This window comes from Daldinia loculata (assembly GCF_022478755.1).
Source record: "Daldinia loculata strain CBS 113971 unplaced genomic scaffold F4817scaffold_21, whole genome shotgun sequence".
In the NCBI taxonomy this organism is placed as follows: domain Eukaryota; kingdom Fungi; phylum Ascomycota; class Sordariomycetes; order Xylariales; family Hypoxylaceae; genus Daldinia; species Daldinia loculata.
The window spans coordinates 202,903-223,527 of NW_026054875.1; the positions used below are offsets into that span (position 1 = coordinate 202,903).

Genomic DNA, 20,625 nt, shown 5'->3' on the forward strand with positions numbered 1-20,625 from the left:
GGGTCCGACGCCGAGATACGAATTTAGCCGGTCTCCGTTCTAATGGGATGTTAGCTTGAGTTCTGTTAGCTTCAGTTCTGTTAGCTTCAGTTCTGTTAGCTTCCAGTTTATAAGTCGAACTAGGATTAGCAAGGCGGCTCAAGAAGCTCATGCCGAATTCGGCTCGTCTGCAGCAAATATCAAGCTCCTAATTGGTGCTTCCTTTCAATTGGGACTTCGCGCTTCTTTGCCCCGCAAAGTCGTTCGTTTATGCCGTAGCAAAGCGAGCTCATACATCATAATCATCGGAGTTGAAGCGCCGATGAAGCATCGTCTGTTGACTTCTGTTATTTGATAAGTAGCTACGTTGCACGCAAATTGCAATATCCAACGATGAAAATTCGTTGATCTATAATAACATACTAAGATACCAATCCATTGATTCCTTTTACAACCAAACCCGGTGATAATTGTTCCCTCTTCGTATATTCGATATGGCGTCTACACGCAGAGGCTATGGCCTTGTGAGGGCAATGCAGAGCCCGACTCTATCTTCGAGGGTTTGCTCTAAATGTCTGCCAGCTCTTCGATCTCCCAGAAATATAAGGGCTTTGAGTACGACGAGCGCCAGAACAACGTCGCTGGCTACTTTCAAGATACCCAAAGTTACAAATGAACCTAACGTACGTTTATTCTACATGCTTTTCAGTCTCGCCAATTATCAGCCAAGTAATTAACAAGACACATAGCACATATATGCGAAGGGCTCGGCGCAAAGAGCAGGACTCATTGCTGCAATTGAGACGCAACAGAAGAAGGGCCCAATAGAAATTCCGCTCGTGATAGGGGGCAAGGAGGTACGTATAATATGAACGCCAATCTCCTCTTAAGCTCCGTAGATTAATCTCCCGTACAGGTCAAAACATCACAAAAATCTACACAGCATAACCCTTCCGACCACAACACGCCGGTAGCCAATTATTCCACAGCTAGTCCCTCCGATGTTAATAAAGCCATCGAAGCAGCCTTGGCCGCGAAGCCAGCATGGGAGTCGCTCCCTTTCGCAGACAGGGCCGCCGTCTTCCTTAAGGCAGCAGATCTCATAGCCACCAAGTATCGATATGAAATTATGGCCACTACAATTCTCGGCCAGGGCAAGAATGCTTGGCAAGCCGAGATCGACGCCGCAGCAGAGCTGTGCGACTTCTTGCGCTTCAATGTCCAATATGCTGAAGAATTGTACGCACAACAACCTGCCCACAACTCCCCTGGTTTATGGAACCGTATCGAATACCGACCGCTGGAGGGCTTCGTCTACGCCGTCAGCCCCTTTAACTTCACTGCTATCGGGGGCAATCTGGCAGGAACACCTGCGCTTCTGGGTAACGTGGTGATCTGGAAGCCATCCGACTCTGCAGTTGCAGCGGGTTATTTGCTACACAAGATCCTGCTCGAGGCGGGACTACCTGAGAATGTAATCCAGTTCGTGCCTGGAAACCCCGAAGAGGTGACTAAGACGGTACTCGCGCACAAGCAGTTTGCTGCACTACACTACACCGGCAGCACAGCCGTATTCCGCAAGCTGTACGGCCAGATCGGGCAGGGCATCGCCGAGGCCCGGTACGTAGGCTACCCGCGCATCGTAGGTGAGACCGGCGGCAAAAACTTCCACCTAGTCCACTCGTCTGCCGACGTCCAAAACGCCGTGGTCCAGACTATCCGCGGCGCCTTCGAGTACTCGGGTCAGAAGTGCAGCGCTACGAGCCGTGTATACGTCGCCAAGTCGATCTGGCCCGAGTTCAAGGAGAAGCTAGTCAAAGAGACCAGCGCGCTCAAGGTCGGCGCGCCGTGGAAACCCGAGAACTTCATCGGGCCCGTGATCCACGAGCCCAGCTTCAAAAAGCTAACCGGAGTCATCGAGGAAGCCAAGAACGACCCTGAGCTGGAGCTCCTAACCGGCGGCAAGTACGACGGGTCGAAGGGATACTTTATCCACCCCACTATCTACCTGGCCAGCAGCCCGACGCATAAGCTGCTATCGACGGAGCTCTTCGGCCCGATATTAACGGTGTACGTGTACGACGACACGGCCGGCGACGCTGAGAAGGCGTTCGCCGAGGCGTGCAAGCTGGTAGACGGCACGAGCGAGTACGGGCTCACGGGTTCCGTGTTCGCGTCGGACAGGCATGCGATCCGCGCCGCGGAGGACGCGCTGCGCAACGCGGCGGGCAACTTCTACGTCAACTGCAAGAGCACGGGCGCGGTGGTGGGGCAGCAGCCGTTCGGTGGCGCGCGGGCTAGCGGGACGAACGATAAGGCGGGTAGTATCAATATTATCAGCAGGTTTGTCAGTCTGAGGAGCATTAAGGAGGAGTTTTTGCCTAGTGATACGGTGGAGTATCCTAGTAATGAGGTCTAGTTTGGTGAGGAGTTACTAGGGGGTAGATACCTAGGGTTGTGGTTTGGTGGTCGATGGTTGTGATTGCTCGATATCAAGTATGATATAGCTCTTTATATGGAGTACGGCATGTAGTATGCTGAATGAAAGTCATTATGCATGATATTGTTATCTTGCTTAAGATTGGATATTTAGGTGCCTTAGGTAGATTGTTGGATTCCTCCGGGCAGTTTCTCCTTTAATCCCATTATGAATGGTATTTTTATAGTTTCGATGTAGATTATGGTGACGCAGATTCATGTCAATGCGACCTCTTTACGGGCATAGAGCGAGATCTCCATACAACAATGTGCTTGGGTGCTACTGGTCGGATTTCGTAGCTCGCCTGTCGTGTTCGCGTTACCTCTCACTTTGCCTAGGTTCGGGAATGGCGTCTATTTATTTGCTCCATGTCTATAATGCTGTTGTACTCCGGGTTTGTCTATTGTTAAGGGTATGCTGACGGTGGATATGCAGCGACATTGTTCTCACTAGGGCTTAGAGTTCTAGAATAAACATCCCTAATACACTTACAAATTCTGGGGGTTTTATTAATAAACTGTGATAAGAGGATAATAATCGTGCTAGCACAACGGAACCATAAATAAGGTATATTTCACGAAAATCAATAGATAGAAATAGGAGGTGATTTAGCGGATATATACTAGGTATGTATTAATATCATCAATAGACACTCCATAGCATACTGTCCCAAAGCTCGTGCTTAGAACTTATTGGCTTCATCATTGACGACATTATTAATCATCGGGTCAGCTCCGCTAGGAACGCCCTTCTTCTGTGCCTCTCGATCCGCCACTGAATGCCTTTAGTTAACTGCACGATACTAGAGTAAAGACCATAACATACTGGAATCGACCATAGTATCCTTGGTGGCATGTTTACCGGGCTGTTGGGCAGTCTGGTTGGCCGCACTGTTTCAGTTATGAGTTATTTTGCATAGCATATAAGGGAGTCCTGCTGAGAGAGACCACGTACGTCTGGCCAGTTACGGAGTCCTTTGCCTTCTTCAGCTTGTCCATGTTGTCTGAATTACGTTTATATATGACTCGAATTGTATAATCTTGTATTTATAGTTCGCGGTTCTCGATTAAAGAAAACAAATGATCGAGGGGGCTACTTGGCCTTTAAGTAAATCTCAAGAGACGAAAGACAGACAACCTTTTCGGGAGTAGTATATGATTCATTACTCCTGGTATCATGCCGCGCGAATAAATACGCAATACTTCGTCGGGTTACGTGTGATAAGAGGTAATAAAGGAGCTCGATTAGATTGAAATGTTATATCCAAAATTTCCGCATCTCCGCACACTCTTATATCTGGGACTCTCCTGGCATTCTCTTGTGGTAGTCCTCAAACTCGAGAAGAAACAGGACGGGATGTCCCTGCCATATATCTTATCTCATGAAGCTACCATGACTTCAAATCAAGCTTTTTTAGTCAGAGAATAAGCATTTCTTACGTCAACTCGATAGAAACCACGCAATAGTTCGGATACGAGATCAAGTCGTCAAAGATTATGAGTTTAGAGGCACTAAGATTGCAGACGTTCCTTGTTGTCTCTACCGCTGAGTTCCTCGGATGTAAATCTAAAATATTGTTTATACAGTCTAACAAACAAGATTTCTAAGAGAGCCCCGGGGAATATCTTCTAAAATATTCTCGTGTAAGCTGTTTGCTTAGACAATTCCTGGATCTCTAAAATCTTACAGTTCTCTAAGACACCTTTCTGTGTTATGATATATAGAGGTACCTATCCACAGTAAAATGGACCGTTCATTACTATTATATATATCCCATTGCTTAAACCTCTTAACTCACCCTTCGATTAAATAAAAGGTCGGCCGAAACTATCTCACAAGGCATCAGGTGAGGCACACGCACATACTCTACCTTTATCGACTAATCAAAGACTTAAAAGACTTGGTTACCTAAGTCTAAGTAGGTACTTAGACTTAGATGAAACATGTATCTGTACCTTTCCCGCACCTCGAGATGAAGGTCTACGAATCACAACCTAGGATAAGAGCGAGTAAACTCATACTAAGCTAACACATACGACTATTAGAATCCGCTGATACGACTTAACTACATACATCCACTTGGACAGCTTACCGTTTAGCTAAGCAACGGACAAATAATTATATAAGATCACCGACATGTATATAGAGATATTCGTATAAAGGAGTGCTAGCATTATTATACGAACATTTACGGATAACCTTGAATGATAGCCTCATTTTATAAAAGAAAATCGAATATTCTGATTTTTTAATGAGACTACCTAACTAGTTGCTGAGAGATCTTTCGGCAAGCAAAATTGAATTTATATTTCTATAGGATGGCCGAGTCTATTATTCGTATATAATATATATAGACTTGCCCTGCTGTGTAATAATAATGCTTCAATGTAATCCTATTGGTCTTTATTAGGCCTAGTTTATAGGTATATTAGGTACATTTATACATAGCGCGTTCTGATAGAAGAGCTTCCCTATGCGGGGATGCGGGGATGATATCTCATCAAGGGACCAACAATCTTGTGATATGTTTTTTCTCTGGAACTTGGGCTAGTGTAATATTGCTGTATAAAGTATAATCATGGCTCGTCGTCCAGTTGTCGCCATCGCCGGTTTAGCCTGCGAAACATCAACTTTCACGCCGTCGAGGACCCTCGCGCCGGCATTCCACCCCCGGCGTGGCACAGAGATCATAGACAAGTACCCCTTCATTCAAGCCGGTACACCGCTAGGCGATGCTGTTGAGTGGCGCGGTGCGCTTATTGGCCATGCCTTACCGGGTGGTATCGTGACTAGAGATGCCTTTGAGTCGCTCTCTTCGGAAATACTCAGCCGTCTTACAGAGATAGCGGCTGCAGTTAAAATTGACGGGTTTTGGTTTGATATACACGGTGCGATGTGTGTTGAGGGTCTCGATGATGCAGAATACGAATTACTAAGGCGCTGCCGCCAGGTCGTCGGTTCTGATGTCTTAGTGTCGGCGTCGATGGACCTACATGGCAACGTCTCTCGGGAACTAGCGCATCAGACGGATCTAATTACCTGCTACCGCACGGCACCTCATGTAGATGTCGCGGAAACAAAAGAGAGGGCTTTCAGGAACTTGCTTGATCTGCTTCAGCGACGGGCGAATGGTGAAGATACTATACGCCCGTTCAAGGCTTGCGTACCGATTCCGATTCTACTCCCTGGCGAACAAACTTCCACGAGGGATGAGCCGGCTACACGTATCTACGCCGCGGTGCCTGAGGTTGAGGCTGCGGAAGGGGTATTGGATGCGGCCATATGGGTTGGCTACGCTTGGGCTGACGAGCCCAGAAACCGCGCTGCGGTCGTAGTAACTGGTTGGGACAGAGAGGCGACTACCAGAGGCGCAGAGCGACTAGCACGGCTATTTTGGGGTTCGCACAAGGACTTTACCTTCGTCGCACCTACGGGGTCATTTAAAGAGTGCCTAGACACAGCATTAGCATCAGATAAACGCCCGTATTTTATCTCAGACTCGGGTGACAACCCTACGGCCGGAGGTTCCGGAGATGTGACCTGGGGCCTAACGCAGCTCCTCGCGCGTCCAGAATTCAAGTCGGAATCAGGCCCGAAAGTTATCTATGCCAGCGTACCGGGCCCCGAAGCGGTCCAAAAGGCGGTCGAGGCGGGCGTCGGGGCGACTGTGACGGTGACAGCTGGGGCAGAAGTAGATGACATTCATGCTGGACCCATCACTATGACAGGACGGGTGCATTCAATAAAGCAGGGCGACAGCCACGCAGAGATTGAGATCGTGCTGCAGGTTGGCAGCGTCTTCGCGATCCTGACTAAACTGCGTAAACCGTACCACCACGAAAGTGATTTTACGGAATTAAACCTCGCACCCCGGTCCGCAGATATCGTCATCGTCAAGATAGGATACTTGGAGCCGGAATTATATGATATGGCTGACGGTTGGATGCTCGGTCTTACGCCCGGTGGTGTCGACCAAGATCTAGAACGATTGGGGCATAAGCGGATCAGTCGTCCGATGTGGCCATTCGACCGCCAGTTTGAGGACCCTGACCTTTCTGCGAGGTTGATTCCAATGTCCAATGAGCCGTTATAGAGCTTGAGGGAACAATTACTAGCTGCGATGATATAAATGCGTAAAATTCGTGATGTTTACCGAGAGATTGTAATATTGCTCCCCCCTCGGGTCCTCCCCCCATACAAGGTTGGCGGACGCCGCCGATCCTAACACCGCTGGCCAACCTACCCATTGGAAACTCCAAGCGGAAGCTTCGAATTAGTAGAGGAAAAATTTTTGCCTTCGGGCATTTGGTCAATTTGAAACGATACAGAGAAGAGTAGACCTCTCCACTCCCAAATTTTCAGCTATAAATACTAATGGTGTTGCAGTTAGCATGGCCCTGTACTAATGATGACTTCTTCGAAGAATTTCTTCGAAGGAGGTTGATTAAGAGATTAGTACTCCACCGTTTCTGCTGGCACTTGAGGAAAGTGTAAAAAGCTAATCCGTAGACTCGAACGCTCTTTCCTTTAAACTGGCGCCCCACATTTTTAACATTCTGTCCCTGCAGGAAGTTCCTGCAAGGAACTTCCCAAAAAGACAATCTTCAAACACCACGAGAAAAAAATTTGGCAAAAAAATCTGAAGCTCACTTTGATTAAGCGTGTCATCCTTAGTGCAGGGGCCATGCTAACTGTAACACCATTAGTATTTATAGCTGAAAATTCGGGGGTGGAGAAATATATTATATTAAAAATTAAATTATTAAACCGTTATAAAAAAAATATCAATTATAATATAATTAAAAATAGGCTACTTCTACGTTAAATGTTCGCAGCATACTTGAAAGATTTTAGGTTGTTTTAGCGAATATATCTTGACGCCTATCTTTATCTAGGTACACTTGAAGATTGAAGAACCCTATCACATTCATAAGTAACTATCCGTCAGCCAGTTCGTAGTAAGCTTCCCCTAATGGATCATTGAAGTTGTCTTACTTCAATTTTGATCTATCTTTTCAAAGAGACGATCAGACGCCTTCTTCGCCTTTTCGTATATATCCGGCACCGAGCCGGGTTTTTCGAGCTCCCGTCCTACGTCTCGAGCTACATCCTCGAACCATTTGATGATAGGGGGTGATAAGTTTTTGACCGACTCTGGCGACACGTATCTAATCGCCGCTAACTGTCGTCGCTCCATATCATCTAAAACTTTATCTACAGCCATATACAATCGGTCTTCTTCTGAGCTGTGTTGATTCTGGCTACCGCGTTTGTCCGTTGTGTTTAGGACTTTGCGGATAGCGTCAGCCAAATCTTGTAGGAGGCTTAATTCAGGTAAAGATAGCCCCGATTGTGACTCCGCCGCCGGTTGGTGATCCATAGGAGCCTATATTCTCGCCCGACGCACGGTGTGAGTTCGCTACTGATGCAGAGGTTGTCACATGAAATTCACAGGCGAATGAGGCTGGAGGTGGAAGAGCGGTAGTAAACCAATTGATATAGCGGGATTTCGAGTATGACGTGCCGCGTCCTTTGCTCTCCGCAGCTTTAATCGGTTCCCTATATGAATCTTGTGGATCTTGAATGAGTTGTAGGAATGATTCGTGGCTGAAGGACGGAGCAAGCCAAAGCAACGTCGTTGTCCCGTAGTAGACACGATGCTTATTGTGTGTGGTACCGTCAGACGTTGAGGAATCCAGACTATGATGAGGCTCGAATGGCTTGTAGATCTCCAAGATCTGGAGATTTCTAAGACGACGTGGTTGATTGGTAGATGTCTTCTATGTGGTTCCCTCTGGTGCAATCTATTGTGCAATATGATTGATCTTCGGGAAGAAAAAACAATCAAAAGAATAGTGAAAGCTACCAGATGTAAAGTTAGGGTATATGTTGTACAATTGAGTTACTGACGAAAGATGAGGGATATGAGCTGCTGTGTGTTGTAGGGTGGAGGTCCTTACATAATTATATATTCACCGCCACCCAACAACCCCGTTGCCTCAAAAATACCTTACATGTACACCTTCATTTTTACCTGTTTGCTAAGCAAATGAAAAAGAATTCTACCTAAACTGGACAGATATCCTACAAAAGCGATCTACCCAACCTAGCAAATACCCATATGCCCATTTCACCAATTCTTGTGTACTGGTATGTACTACGAAAGTGCGTAGTTGATTCTACGGGACTGTCTCGGCTTAGGTACCTGATACTCAGGTAAGTACATATCCAACCCGGTGCTTCGTTCCAGCCCTTGATGACTGCCAACTATCCCGCAACTATCCCGCAACTGCCCCGCAACTGCTTCTCACCCTGCCACTACAACGTATCACCTAGTTCACTCCTACCAATTCATTCCTATCAACTAATTCACCTCTACCTGTTCACCTCTACCAACAACAAACTCACAACCTACCTAGGGATATAACCCAAGGCCGGCACGCTACCACCAAGGTATAATCTTCAACTCGTCATAGTCTATGACAAATTTTGACACATTTGACTTCCCTTCACATTACACGCATCATCCTATTCTCTATTTGGACGTATCATCATGGCTCCAAGTTGGGAAACTGTGCTGCGCAGGAACGGCCAGTCCTTGCGCTCCCGAATCAAGGAACTAAATCACCGTGCTGAAGTGGATGACAGCTATTACGAACGGGACAATCCGTTCCGCCAGATAGCGCGCGATTTAGTCACTAGCCGATACCTTATATCACTAGATGATAGCAGTTCGGATCGAGAAAAAGACGTTTCCGTTTCCGTAAGTGAAGCTGGAGAAATGAACCTGGACCCAGCAGAGCAGTTCGCACATCCTCGCTTAGATTTGACTCATTCTGTCCTTCCAATTTCTGGCCAATCTCGGACAGCAACTGTCTCAATGCTAGATTACCTTGGCAGCCCCGAATTCAAAATTCATATTGTAAGTTCAAATGACTTTTGACAACATTAGGCTATTGAAAGGTGATACTAATTTTACAATATAGGAGTCCGTAACAGACTCGGGAATAGAAGCAAATACTGTCCTTCCTTGCTTAGCCTCTATATTAAATCCATGGCAGGCCATCGGCCAAGAGAAACTATGTCGCCTTGGAAAATCCAGTTTTCGAGGAGGCTTTCTCGCGGATCCTGTGGGTTTAGGCAAGTCATTAACAGCCTTAATTGCAGCGCTCAGATTACGTGATGAGCTTCCCGCGAAAGGGTTCGTACTTGTGGTCTGTCGAAAATCATGTACTTTTCAGTGGTACGATGAAATACAACGACATTTCAAAAAGGTAAGTAAATATGATTATCTAGCATCTAATCGAATGATTTACCTCATCTTTACCTACAAGTTTATTCATTTATAAGAGCTTGAAGCTGATGCGTAATTTCTACAGGACCAGCGACCTTCTGCAGTTGTCCTTGATCGTACTGATTACCCGGTCCGGCAACTGCTAAAATTTGATGTGGTCATTACGAGCCATAGCTTCGTGAGGCAACGTTACTTGGATCTATATTTATATGAAAGCTTTCACGATACGGTCTCCGGCATGTCCTTGGCTGTGGCGCGGGATGTATTTGGGGTAAACGGGCTAAAAAAGATATATATGCCATTACATTCACCTCTCTACGAAATTCTCAACCGGCCGACATCCGTCCTCATCTTTGACGAGTCTCAGGACGCAAAAAATTCTGACACTGCTTTGTGGGCGGCCTTAAAGTCCTTGAAATACCAGGCCATTTTTTTACTGTCTGGAACTCCGGCCTATAATACTCTAGACGACATTTATGGCCAAATGTCTTTATTACCAGGCTGCCCGATCCTAAGCCTACAGCATTTCCAAGCCCTTTTCAATACCGGCAAAATCACATCTAGCGAATCGGGAGGCCGAAATACCTTAGACGACCCTGCCAACTCGCGCATGCTTCTGCTAAAGAGGTTTATGGCGGGCATATTGGTAGCAAGACCGAAAAAGATCTTGAATCTACCGGCTCTGCTCGAAAAGGATATTCCGGTCGCCCTGAATTGGACTACTCACGCGGAGGTACTTTTTGCAATTGAGCTGATAGTATCTCGGGCCAAACAACTCCTTGGCCAGAGTAAAGAATGTAGCCGGACCCAGAGCAGAAGGTTACGGCGACAAGCCTTTTCGCTCTTTTGGAAAGCACAGTCCTTTTCCTCTAGTCCTCTATTGAGTTGCAGACTGACTGAAGGTGAATGGGACCAGACTGAGTATGCAGCCCATATCGAATCCGTAACCCGCGAATTCGATCGTTTCATTACCATCAGCAAAGATTTGAATTCGGATTCGACAATAACTTCTCTGAATGAAGATCAGAGAAGAGCATTTTTGCGGTGGTTGTCTCAACACAGTGGGCCGGGCGGATCCCAAAGTAGAAACGCTGCAAGGGATGAGGAAGAGGACGTCTCTAATGAGTCGTCTGACGAAGAAAGTACTTTAATAGAGGACTTATCTTCTGAATTCGACTCTAGTGAAAAGCCTAAGAGACCACAATGGCTGACCTATCTCCAAAGTCGGCCGGACGGGGCGATCTTCTCGCCTCGAATCTGCAGCATCACCAATACAGTCAAGTCCATCCTTGAAAAACCTAACGATAAGATCATGATTGTCTCAAACTACATCATGTTTCTAGATATAATTCGTGTAGCATTAGAACGCAATGCTATAAGGGCTAAAGAATTCAATGGGACAATTGCGTCTTCGGAAGCCAGAGCGGAGGTTTTGAGAGATTTTAACGATCCTCTAAGCAATTCGGCTGTACTTTTATGTACGGTTGGAGCGGGTGGTACGGGACTAAATATTACTGGTGCAAACCACCTTTTAATCAGTGAACCTCTTTGGTCTCCGGGCCAAGAGGAGCAAATCAAAGGTCGGGTTTATCGTATGGGCCAGAGAAAACCAGTAACGGTTTACCATTTATATGCCGAAGATTCCCGTATTGATACGGCCATCAGATCGGCAAACCGTGAAAAAGCCGCCAAACGCAACGACCTAATGCTGCCACTAGTCCGCGACGATAGGCGGGAGTTTATCATACCTAGGCTTCCGACCGTCGAGGAACTTTTCGACTCATGAAGGCATATGAGAGCTTCGAGAGACCATAAAAAGGAGAATGGAACATGGTAGATAGTGAAGAGGGTAAAGGTCTTTAATATAAGTCCCAATCCCTTTCGGAACTTAATCTAGTGTCCCGCCAATTAAACGCATGTCACATCTAATCCTTATGAAGTTGCCGGGTAATGTCTATAATTTCTTTAGAAGGCTAGCTTTTATTTAAGATGCCGTTTCGTAGAAATTTCCATGCTCTGCTTAGTACTCGTACCTTTGATAAAATCATCGAACAGGTGCTTAGGTACCCCCCCCATAAACATTTAATACTTTCACGTAGAAAAATGTAATAATATTTCGGTGAAATGAATCTTAATTGTAGAGAAAAGAGTATTGGTATGCTATCCCCAGACGGCCACAAGTAGTACTCATGAGTTACTGGGTAGTTCAACTGGTTCACGTAGTTAATGAGGTGCTAGGTAGGTGCAAAGGATGCTGTATTGTTTAAAAATTCCCTTGAGGCTTTTTAGTACTTCCACGTGTGCTTAGCAAACTCCCCTTGGGTATCTTCCATTTTCCAACTTCTAGTTTCAGCGTCACATGTAGAAGGAAAAGGAGAAAGAGGAAGATTTCAGGGTTCTAGATGATACATCTAAACGATGATGATGTCAGGATTCTAGATGAGACATCTAGAACAAAGGAACTGTTCAGTATGTATAGACGATAGATCTTCATAGGTAGTTTAGAGTTCCTTGCGGAACAACGAAGTTGTTTCCATACTGTTTCGTTCCACCTCGTGACAGATGATGATAACTTTTACGTCTATTGGTAACTATAGATGTCAGGGTATAAGTGGAACTAGTATGGATTAGGTAGGTAGGTAGTTATAGATTTACATAAGATAGATATAAGGGGCGCGCAGCGCCCTCGTAAAAGGATAGAAGGTTAAGCGTTAATAGATTTATGTTAATATACGGCTACTATATAGAAGAGAAGCTGCTGCTTCTAACATTCACTCTACGTATGACATACATCAAAGGTGTTTTCTGACAATAGACTACCTAAGTATACAGGGTGCGCATCTTTGGCGCGGGGACGTCTAGAGTACTTTCCAGAGGAAACAGTGCTAGAGTATCGTCTAACATGGGAAAATAAACGAGACATTTAGAACAAAGGACATACAGCATGATCGAGGGAGCCACTCACGTGGCTCTAGATAGACACCAATGCTGGCGAGAACATGATCAATGCTGCCTACTTCACTTATAGTCTTATCCACACATCCCCGCTAATTTGGCTTTGCTTAAACGGCGAAAATATGAACTTAATAATAGTGATTTGGTATAAAACCGTACATTCTCTTTTAACTAGATGTGTACCATAAGGTCTTAGTTATCAATGGTAGTTCAGTTAAGATCTCCGTCGACAAGTCACTATCGTCAAGCATGACCTAACTCTGTCGAAACAACTCGGTTGTTAGTTTTAAATTGTTGCGGCTTAACTTAGACGTTTTAATTGTACATTCGGGCTTTTAGCTTAGACATGTATTTACCTAAACCAACCGAACAACCGAGATGTCGATTAGGTACGGTCAAATTGAGGAAGGCTATTTGGGATTATCCGGAACAGAAATAATACTACATCGTGGATAGGAAACCAGGTCGTCTAGGAAGACGTTACAGCGGGCGCATCTGTGGCACCGAGACGTTTAGAATACTTGCTCAAGTGTAAATAAAACTAGAGTACCTAGTATGCTATCTATGGACCTAATTATGGAACTCAATACCTTTCCAGGTAGCGCAGCGCCTCACCCGTTCTCATCCCAACTCCGATGAAAAGAACACCGGCAGATCTTCTTTTCCTATTTTAGATGGTCTGCGTGATGCGAATATTTCAACGTCTAGAAAAGTCCACGCGCGCGTTTTCCAGGTCGGCGATGTTTGCTTTGATCCGACAAAGATTTCTCTTCAAGAGGTCGCGATTCTCTAGTACTGGACGCTGAAATCTTACGCATATAAGACGCGTAAGATCTTCCGCGGCCTCCCTTGCTACATTGATGTCTCCGGCTTCGGATATCTGCTTGAGAATTGCCTCATAATTAGTTTCTCGCTTAGTCGTTCCAGAAACGAGCCGTCCTCCAAATTCCCTATCATCGGCCTCAAGTTGTTTATCAATGGCGTCGATGATATGTTGCATATAAAATGCATCCATCTTCATCATAGCTAAAAGCTCACCAGCTGGTTTGGCAAGGGTTTCCGTATCACATTTAGGCATTAGAGGAGGTGAGTTCCCCATAACCAATAACGCAGCACGATGTGCATGCTGTATTGCTGCAGCTACCTCTTCATTCCGGGTCTCGAACTGCTCTGAGCCGTCGCCCGCGGGAACTTCTAGATTTCGCCGGTCCGCTTCGAGACAGAATTCGATCACGAACGCTCGATAAAGGCGTTCCTCGATTAAGTCGGGTACATCGAGATTACGGAGGCCACATGCTAATAAGAACAACTGGCTTGCTTTAATGTCGTAACGTTGGACCTCCTGATATCCCCCAAACCACAATCTCTATTATTTGCGCCTCGTTAGCTAACTTTAATCATTCGGTCTAGGCATAGACATCTCGAAGGAAAATATAGAGAGAGAACATACCTTGCAAGCGCGTGCCGCATCTTGAGCTTCTTCTATGTAGATCTCTTCCCGGCCATTGATGAGATTTCTTAAAAGCCTTTCGTCGTCTGAAGATTCCAGTTTCTCGGGAGCTCTACCAAGCATGACATTGATCCCCTCCATACTTCTAGTCAGGTATGTCAGATTCTTGGTTGCTTTATATAGTGCTATGTTCCGAAGAGTTTGAAGATGTTCTTCTATTGCATCGGGGCTCGCATCTTCTGCCGTCGGATTCGATTTCGGGTTCAATTTTGGTTTCGGTTTCGGCTTCGTCTTCTCTTTTGGCGGCTGCTTAATTCTAGCTGGCGATATTTGTTGGTTCATCGCTCGATTCTCCACTATCCAGCCTCTTGCGAACCGGTATATCATATCTCGCCACTGGGTCAGACAATCTCCCTGTTGGGTGGAATGGGCCACCGTCCACTCATTATAAAAGACCATCCGATCGTAGGCATTTTCAGGAAGCTGACGTGTTCGGCGAGTATTGCCGCTCTTGCCCCATAGTAGTGTAAGGTTATCCCCTTGAGCTTCGAATTTCCAAACAATTATTTGTGTATTTTGACAAGTAGGTACTATTTGATGCTTTTCCTCGTCGAAATCGGCGCGTTGTTTTGGCGTGGGCATACGCGCAACACGTTTACCTATAGCCTTTTCTGGGAGAAGTTCACCAACAACAACGGCTAGTTCGTCGATGTCTGCGGGCGGGTCATGAATATTGAGCTCATTTGGCGACCAAGTAATTCCTGTGCTACTATCGTCCTCGTTGGTATCGTCAAGTATTGGGAAGGAATGCTGGCTGTCATTTGTGCGGCGGATGCGAATAACCAGACGGATTCTTCGACCGTTGCGACCGACATCATAGGCCCAGAGTGTCGGGTGAAAAGCGAAATCTCTTTTCGTAGAGGACATTTCTGAATGCGAAATTAGAGAATAGTTAATTCGGACGCAATTAATAATGATACGTCACAAGAAGGTGTTGGTTTTACCTATGGTCGGGGTTTAATAACAGATGCGAATACCTAGCACGTATCGAAACTTTAGGTTTGGGAAAATGGATAAAATAGATGACCATAGACGTGTACGTAGGAGTTTTTGTGAATGAAAGTGCGATGTTGTAGTATGGATATTGCTGAAATAACGTTAGAAAAGAGACGATGAATTTGATGCTGTCGTATGAGAAATATGATAATGGAATCAATCTAAGTAAACCGGCAGGATTCAACCTCATTTATTAAATGGGCAATCTGATTAATCAACCGGATGTAATGCGTACCTGTTCGTACAACAGAGATGATTTTTAAAAACCTCGTTCCCGGCTCTTGTAGTACTTGACTGACTTAGGAGGATTAGAGCAACTGTTGAGCTTGTTTATACCAATCCCATATTCATAACGTAAAGGTAAGTATCTAGAACAAGATATGAGATATGTACCTAGGTAGGCTGCTTGAAGAGATGTTGTCATTCGAAATGCCAATATTTACAGGGCAACGGTGTGTGTGTTGCTATCTTAGTAGTTAAAGCGGGTGCTTACTTGTATCTAGGGACTTGGAAATGTACTTTCCTGTTTCCTCAGTATGACTCTCATACGACAATTATTTCCCAGTACAACAGTTTCCATATCCCTCGTAACATTTCTCTCTAATCACATTCCTTATCCTCTAGCTATATCACATGTCCTGAGCCCAACGTATTCGGAGTGGAAATTTCTTATGCACAATCAACTTTTAAACATGGAAAGGGAATCGAAGTCCGGATTGGCGGACCTACCGCAGGAGATCTTCGATGAAATCGCACGTTTTTCGCGTCTTCGAGAAAGATGAGCAATGATGAGAGTATCGAAGCGTTTTAACAGTGAATTTGCGGACTCCATATGGCGTGAGCTACGATTCACACATTTACAGCAACCTTTGTCTAATATGCTGCAGGCGTTCGTCTCAAAATGTAAGAAAGAGATGTGCCTGACGCAGTCACTACCGCGTCCTATCCTCAGTTTTTTTTCATTATATAAGGTAGCATGATTTGATCGCTAATTACCGCGGAAGACATCTCATATAAGAAGCTAACATTTTGGGCAGGGCGCTTACCATTAAGATTATCCCCAAACCTCCAGGACCTACAAGAATCACAGGGAGCTGGCAAAATGCGGCTGACTTTCCGAGGCAGGAGCACACTAAGGATCATCCTCGGATGGCCAGTTCGATCGTTAAGGCCATCTCCTATATGACGCAGCTCCGCTACTTAGACTTAGATGCCGAAGAGTTAGGAACACGCCAAAAGAACAAGATGATAGAATTCCTCCAAAATTCACCCAGAAAATGGTCATCAGTCAAGGGATTACGCTTTATAGGGCCAGGCGTCATTAGCAAACTAATTGTCCGCGACATGCTCATCGAACCTGACGCATTCCATTTCGATGCCGGCCCGTCTTATAGCATTTTTGAGTCCGCGGCAAAGCAGTGCCCAAAAAGACTTCACTTGACATTAGACTGGGGTGATCCTCAGGCAGACACCACTCAACTCGTATCGGAAAGGTTCTCTCAGCTGGAGTGGTTGACTATTTCGTCGTCCAACCTCTTCTACGAGGCTAATGCTGTACAACAAGGTCCACAACAAGGGTTCCCACCAAATTTCGTAAGTATTTCAAAGGCTTTGGGGTTTCTTAGGTTTTAAACCACCCGCTTACTCTAAACTTGTAGGATGGCGATATCGATTATTTCATTGAAGTCCTGGCCGGTCTACTACATCTCCAGCGTTTATGCATCATCCATAAGACAACTATTCAAGATGACTTCATAGGAAAAGAGGAGGCTACGAAGAAATATTGCCAGGAAATAGTCCAGCGCCTTGGTTTGGCTTTTCCGACGCTCCGTCGCGTAGCTGTTACTCACTACTGGCCTTTCTACTACGTGGGGATTAGAGATGAAGTTGGGGGTATATTTAAAGTGAACAAGGCGAATGCGAAGGACTTGCGACGTTGCGAATGGCCCGTTGGCGTGAGAGATGATTAACAAGACATGGTAGAAGGTAGTTCCGGGCTACTTTTCAAATCGTCTGAAATATCCTGAGTATTAACTTATAGGGCCGCGGTGTATTGAGGCTGCGTCTGGTGAGATAAATCGCAAAATTTAATTGTTGGATCCAACCTTTTCTTATTGATATTCCCAGCAAAAAAACCTAAAATATGAAATACGAAGGTATTCAAGACAATAAAATCTGATCCACAGTTTTCGGCGAATCGTATAAATAATAGGTGATGCGTCTTGCAAAGTATGGCAGCCTTGCACTGACTGTTTCCCCGGTCGTGGTTTAGACGTTTGCACATGATACTGAATATAGGTACTTACATGTAGGTAGGTAAGGTGCCCAATATACCTTAGGTACAAAGTTGGAACATCCACGCGATAAGTACAGTCATCATCATTTTAATTATTGTATGTTAAAAATATCCGTACGAAATCCAGCGAACGATTGCGCACAATACCACGATGAGCTTCGACATCCATTGTTATTCCATGTCGAAAATTTCCTCCATTTTTGTCTCTCTGCACTAGGAGTTTCGCGAAATTTACAATTATATCGGTGTAGCCTTCTCAACGCGGACCGACGCTTCAAGACCATGCCAACCTTAAGTCCCCAGCTAATCCGGGAGCGTTTGAAGAAGTATCATGTCACCGAGGACCAGTTACGAAAAATCGCAGAGACTAAATTACGTCAAAAATCACGGATCTTAGAGCAGCAAAAAGACGAGAGATTTAGAAACTGGGTGCGCCCAGCTCGTTGGCCTGTACCAGATAGTGACGACCCTTCCACCAATAGCAAGTATCCCAGTCGCGGCAAACGAAAATCGGTGCGTATTAAGTTTCGTGCTTCTAGAAATATTTAACATGTTGCTTACCTCTACGAATAGACTATACCGCGCAAACGTCCAAGATACACCGAAGACTCGTCAGACGAGATGGATGAGGACCAAGATATGCTGGACCAGTACGATGATGATGATGATATTGGAAATGATGACAAGGGGGAAGATGATGAAGGCCATGAAGATGAGGATGTGGAAGACTCTGAAGGGGACGCTGACGAAGAGGTCTCTAATAAAGAAGAAAGCCAAGATCCTTGGATTGTCAAGGATGGATCAGATGATGATGATGATGATAACTATGTAGAGATGGATTGGGATCCTAATACCGTTGAAATTTCTTCAGTTTCAGACGAGGACGAAGACGCCCAAGTGCCTTGGGACGACGACGAGGATATGGATCTTGATATGAATCAAGTTGTAGAAGATTAAGGGCTACTTAAGATGTAGCCGAATGAAAAACTAACATTTGCATTCGCGTCGATGGAAGCTATACTAGCAATCTAATAGAAAGGGAGGCACTTGATAGTGCGGTTAAGGCCTCATCGATGACGGAAAATTAAAATACATTAATATTACTGGCCTAATCGTCTCGCACACCTGAGGGCCACGAAGCACGACGTAGTACACTTGCATCCATATCAGAAATAGTCATCGTTATGCCTGGCTCATCCTTCATTCCTAGATAGTACTTCGGATAATCGGCACGAATCGCGATGGAACGAATTCTGGGTAGTTGTTCGCTCATGAACTGGATCAAACGGTGATAAAACGTTGACATGCTCTGTTCGTCTGAAACGACTTGGTTGATTTGTAGGTGGCATCTGCGTATTGTGAAGGCTAGACGATCTAGACAATGCAACTTCTTTAGGGCGTTTACGAAATTGTCCCGTTGATTTTCCTGCGGGAGCGTAATTAGTTTACAAGATTCGTCTCATGAAACCAGAGCCGAAAGAGACTTACGAATTCCGTAAGATCACGCCAGCATACACGTTCCACATCAAACTCTAGTGTGAGCCACTTCAAGGATTTGAAATCCCGGCGGATGCGGTTTGTAGCATTGACAGGCATGCCTTGGGCCTGCTCGCCTGTTAGGAAGTCCTGGTGGGTAAGAGTGAGATGAAGTCGCTCTAGTCCAGAATGATGTGCTGCTGCGGTAACGTATAGATCGCTTCTAGTACCGACGTGCAAGTGTAGCCCGTTTAAATTGGGAACAAGCTGCTGAATTATTCCCTTTACGCATCCTGGAAACCGGCTCTTTACTCGTAGTTGTCGGATAGATCCCCATCTTTCCATGATGGAAATGAGATCATTAACACTACTGTGTTGATCCGTAGTGAAGTGATGTAGTAGTAGTTCTAAGTATCTGAGCTTAGAGATTAGACTAACCGCTTTTATGATGCGTCCAGGTAGGTTGTCATCGGGCTCCCATCCGACTCTTGGAAAGTCGGGAGCATGTTCCCACCTTCCAACGCCCATAGGCTCCGGGGGAGGTTCTAGGCATTCAATATTTGCGGCCCTAGAAGATGATTAGACTAATAGATGCGTCCAGGTTCCCTAAAACTCAAAATACTTTACCAATGGGAGAAGGGATAAGATACTCACTTGATATATTTGTTGAACGCAACATTGTCTGTACCAGACGTGGATGGGGAGTTCTCGCATTTAAATACGAACATCCGGAGAAGACTCGATAGACCGCGTTGGGTGTGTGTGAAACGCATTTCCTCGAAATGAACCCCGGCAAAGGCATGGTTGAAGTATGATGATGCCTGCATCATCGCGCTACGACCACTCCTACCTACTAACTGTGAAATTTGGTCGTGAATCTCCTGAGGCATAGCGGCGGACTCCCACACGGAACATCCCTTTGAAGGCCCCGAGACCATCTTGCTTTTTTCCGTCCGAGTTCCGAATAAGTCTAGTTTCCGAGTCAACAGCGACGAACTTGTCAAAAGTGAAGGGTCTAGTAACTGGAAAGACGGAGTAGGAGAAACAAGCGTCTGAGTCTTTAATCACAGGCGTGCGGAGGCAACCAATATACGCGAGTTGCAGTAACTATCCAGCTTCTTGTTGTGTTTGTGATGAAACTGTGTTACGATGGTGGCAATGAGGGTATGTGAAAATGAGAAGCCTAATCGGTGATAGTCACGTAACCACCTGCCGTTGGGTTCAAAGGCTTTGACAGTTTAAAAGTTGCCAGGTTGTGGCTTCCCGGGAAGGGTAATCAATTTTTGTAAGCACATGTTCAATCAAACTACTTAAGGCAGCAGGATTCTGGGAGCCGACCGCGTTTAAAACGAGTTTAACGCAAATATCATCAATTCGATCAAATTTTGCAGTTAAACTCGTGATGGAAAGTTTAAAAATGGAGGAATAAATGTAAAAATACATATTATGGTAGTATAAACATATATACTTAAAATGTATTATTATGTTAAAATTAAAATGTTAATAAATTAATGTTAAATAATTAATATATATAATTAAATAATAATTAAAATAATTAAATAATAATTAAAATAATATTAATATAATTATTAATAATTTAATAAAATTAATTAATTTAATATATTTTTATTTAATTTTTA

At 45.0% G+C, this 20,625-nt stretch overlaps 9 protein-coding genes across 9 annotated transcripts; 5 read left to right on the top strand and 4 right to left on the bottom strand.

The window, feature by feature from the left end:
* Window positions 1–312: 312 nt before the first annotated feature.
* F4817DRAFT_94047 (delta-1-pyrroline-5-carboxylate dehydrogenase 1) lies at window positions 313–2,705 on the top strand. Its single transcript, XM_049308068.1, has 3 exons — window positions 313–662; window positions 729–836; window positions 896–2,705. Exons 1-3 carry the CDS (start codon window positions 474–476, stop codon window positions 2,396–2,398), a joined length of 1,800 nt encoding a protein of 599 aa, XP_049159572.1. The 5' UTR covers window positions 313–473; the 3' UTR covers window positions 2,399–2,705.
* Window positions 2,706–3,140: 435 nt separating this feature from the next.
* Window positions 3,141–3,456, bottom strand: F4817DRAFT_315379 (uncharacterized protein; the record flags this gene model as incomplete). Its single annotated transcript, XM_049300529.1, has 3 exons — window positions 3,141–3,232; window positions 3,284–3,348; window positions 3,413–3,456. The coding sequence occupies 3 exons, from the start codon at window positions 3,454–3,456 to the stop codon at window positions 3,141–3,143; spliced, it is 201 nt and encodes a 66-aa protein (XP_049159573.1).
* Window positions 3,457–4,943: 1,487 nt separating this feature from the next.
* Window positions 4,944–6,789, top strand: F4817DRAFT_336086 (Microcystin LR degradation protein MlrC). The gene has a single exon (XM_049303100.1). The coding sequence runs from the start codon at window positions 5,037–5,039 to the stop codon at window positions 6,549–6,551; it is 1,515 nt and encodes a 504-aa protein (XP_049159574.1). The 5' UTR covers window positions 4,944–5,036; the 3' UTR covers window positions 6,552–6,789.
* Window positions 6,790–7,313: 524 nt separating this feature from the next.
* Window positions 7,314–8,408, bottom strand: F4817DRAFT_336090 (uncharacterized protein). The gene is made up of 2 exons (XM_049303101.1): window positions 7,454–8,408; window positions 7,314–7,376 (listed from the first exon to the last, which is right to left on the bottom strand). The coding sequence occupies exon 1, from the start codon at window positions 7,836–7,838 to the stop codon at window positions 7,455–7,457; it is 384 nt and encodes a 127-aa protein (XP_049159575.1). The 5' UTR covers window positions 7,839–8,408; the 3' UTR covers window positions 7,314–7,376; window position 7,454.
* A 349-nt stretch (window positions 8,409–8,757) lies between these two features.
* Window positions 8,758–11,785, top strand: F4817DRAFT_94087 (P-loop containing nucleoside triphosphate hydrolase protein). The gene is made up of 3 exons (XM_049308069.1): window positions 8,758–9,380; window positions 9,445–9,732; window positions 9,838–11,785. The coding sequence occupies exons 1-3, from the start codon at window positions 9,012–9,014 to the stop codon at window positions 11,536–11,538; spliced, it is 2,358 nt and encodes a 785-aa protein (XP_049159576.1). The 5' UTR covers window positions 8,758–9,011; the 3' UTR covers window positions 11,539–11,785.
* A 1,619-nt stretch (window positions 11,786–13,404) lies between these two features.
* Window positions 13,405–15,084, bottom strand: F4817DRAFT_315383 (uncharacterized protein; the record flags this gene model as incomplete). The annotated part of the gene is made up of 2 exons (XM_049300530.1): window positions 13,405–14,073; window positions 14,158–15,084. 2 exons carry the CDS (start codon window positions 15,082–15,084, stop codon window positions 13,405–13,407), a joined length of 1,596 nt encoding a protein of 531 aa, XP_049159577.1.
* A 917-nt stretch (window positions 15,085–16,001) lies between these two features.
* On the top strand, window positions 16,002–17,253 carry F4817DRAFT_365044 (uncharacterized protein; the record flags this gene model as incomplete). The annotated part of the gene is made up of 4 exons (XM_049306820.1): window positions 16,002–16,050; window positions 16,101–16,116; window positions 16,251–16,806; window positions 16,872–17,253. The coding sequence occupies 4 exons, from the start codon at window positions 16,002–16,004 to the stop codon at window positions 17,181–17,183; spliced, it is 933 nt and encodes a 310-aa protein (XP_049159578.1). The 3' UTR covers window positions 17,184–17,253.
* Window positions 17,254–17,791: 538 nt separating this feature from the next.
* Window positions 17,792–18,466, top strand: F4817DRAFT_315385 (uncharacterized protein; the record flags this gene model as incomplete). Its single annotated transcript, XM_049300531.1, has 2 exons — window positions 17,792–18,022; window positions 18,083–18,466. The coding sequence occupies 2 exons, from the start codon at window positions 17,792–17,794 to the stop codon at window positions 18,464–18,466; spliced, it is 615 nt and encodes a 204-aa protein (XP_049159579.1).
* Window positions 18,467–18,500: 34 nt separating this feature from the next.
* F4817DRAFT_336096 (uncharacterized protein) lies at window positions 18,501–20,392 on the bottom strand. Its single transcript, XM_049303102.1, has 3 exons — window positions 19,640–20,392; window positions 18,998–19,553; window positions 18,501–18,935 (listed from the first exon to the last, which is right to left on the bottom strand). Exons 1-3 carry the CDS (start codon window positions 19,921–19,923, stop codon window positions 18,618–18,620), a joined length of 1,158 nt encoding a protein of 385 aa, XP_049159580.1. The 5' UTR covers window positions 19,924–20,392; the 3' UTR covers window positions 18,501–18,617.
* Window positions 20,393–20,625: the final 233 nt, after the last annotated feature.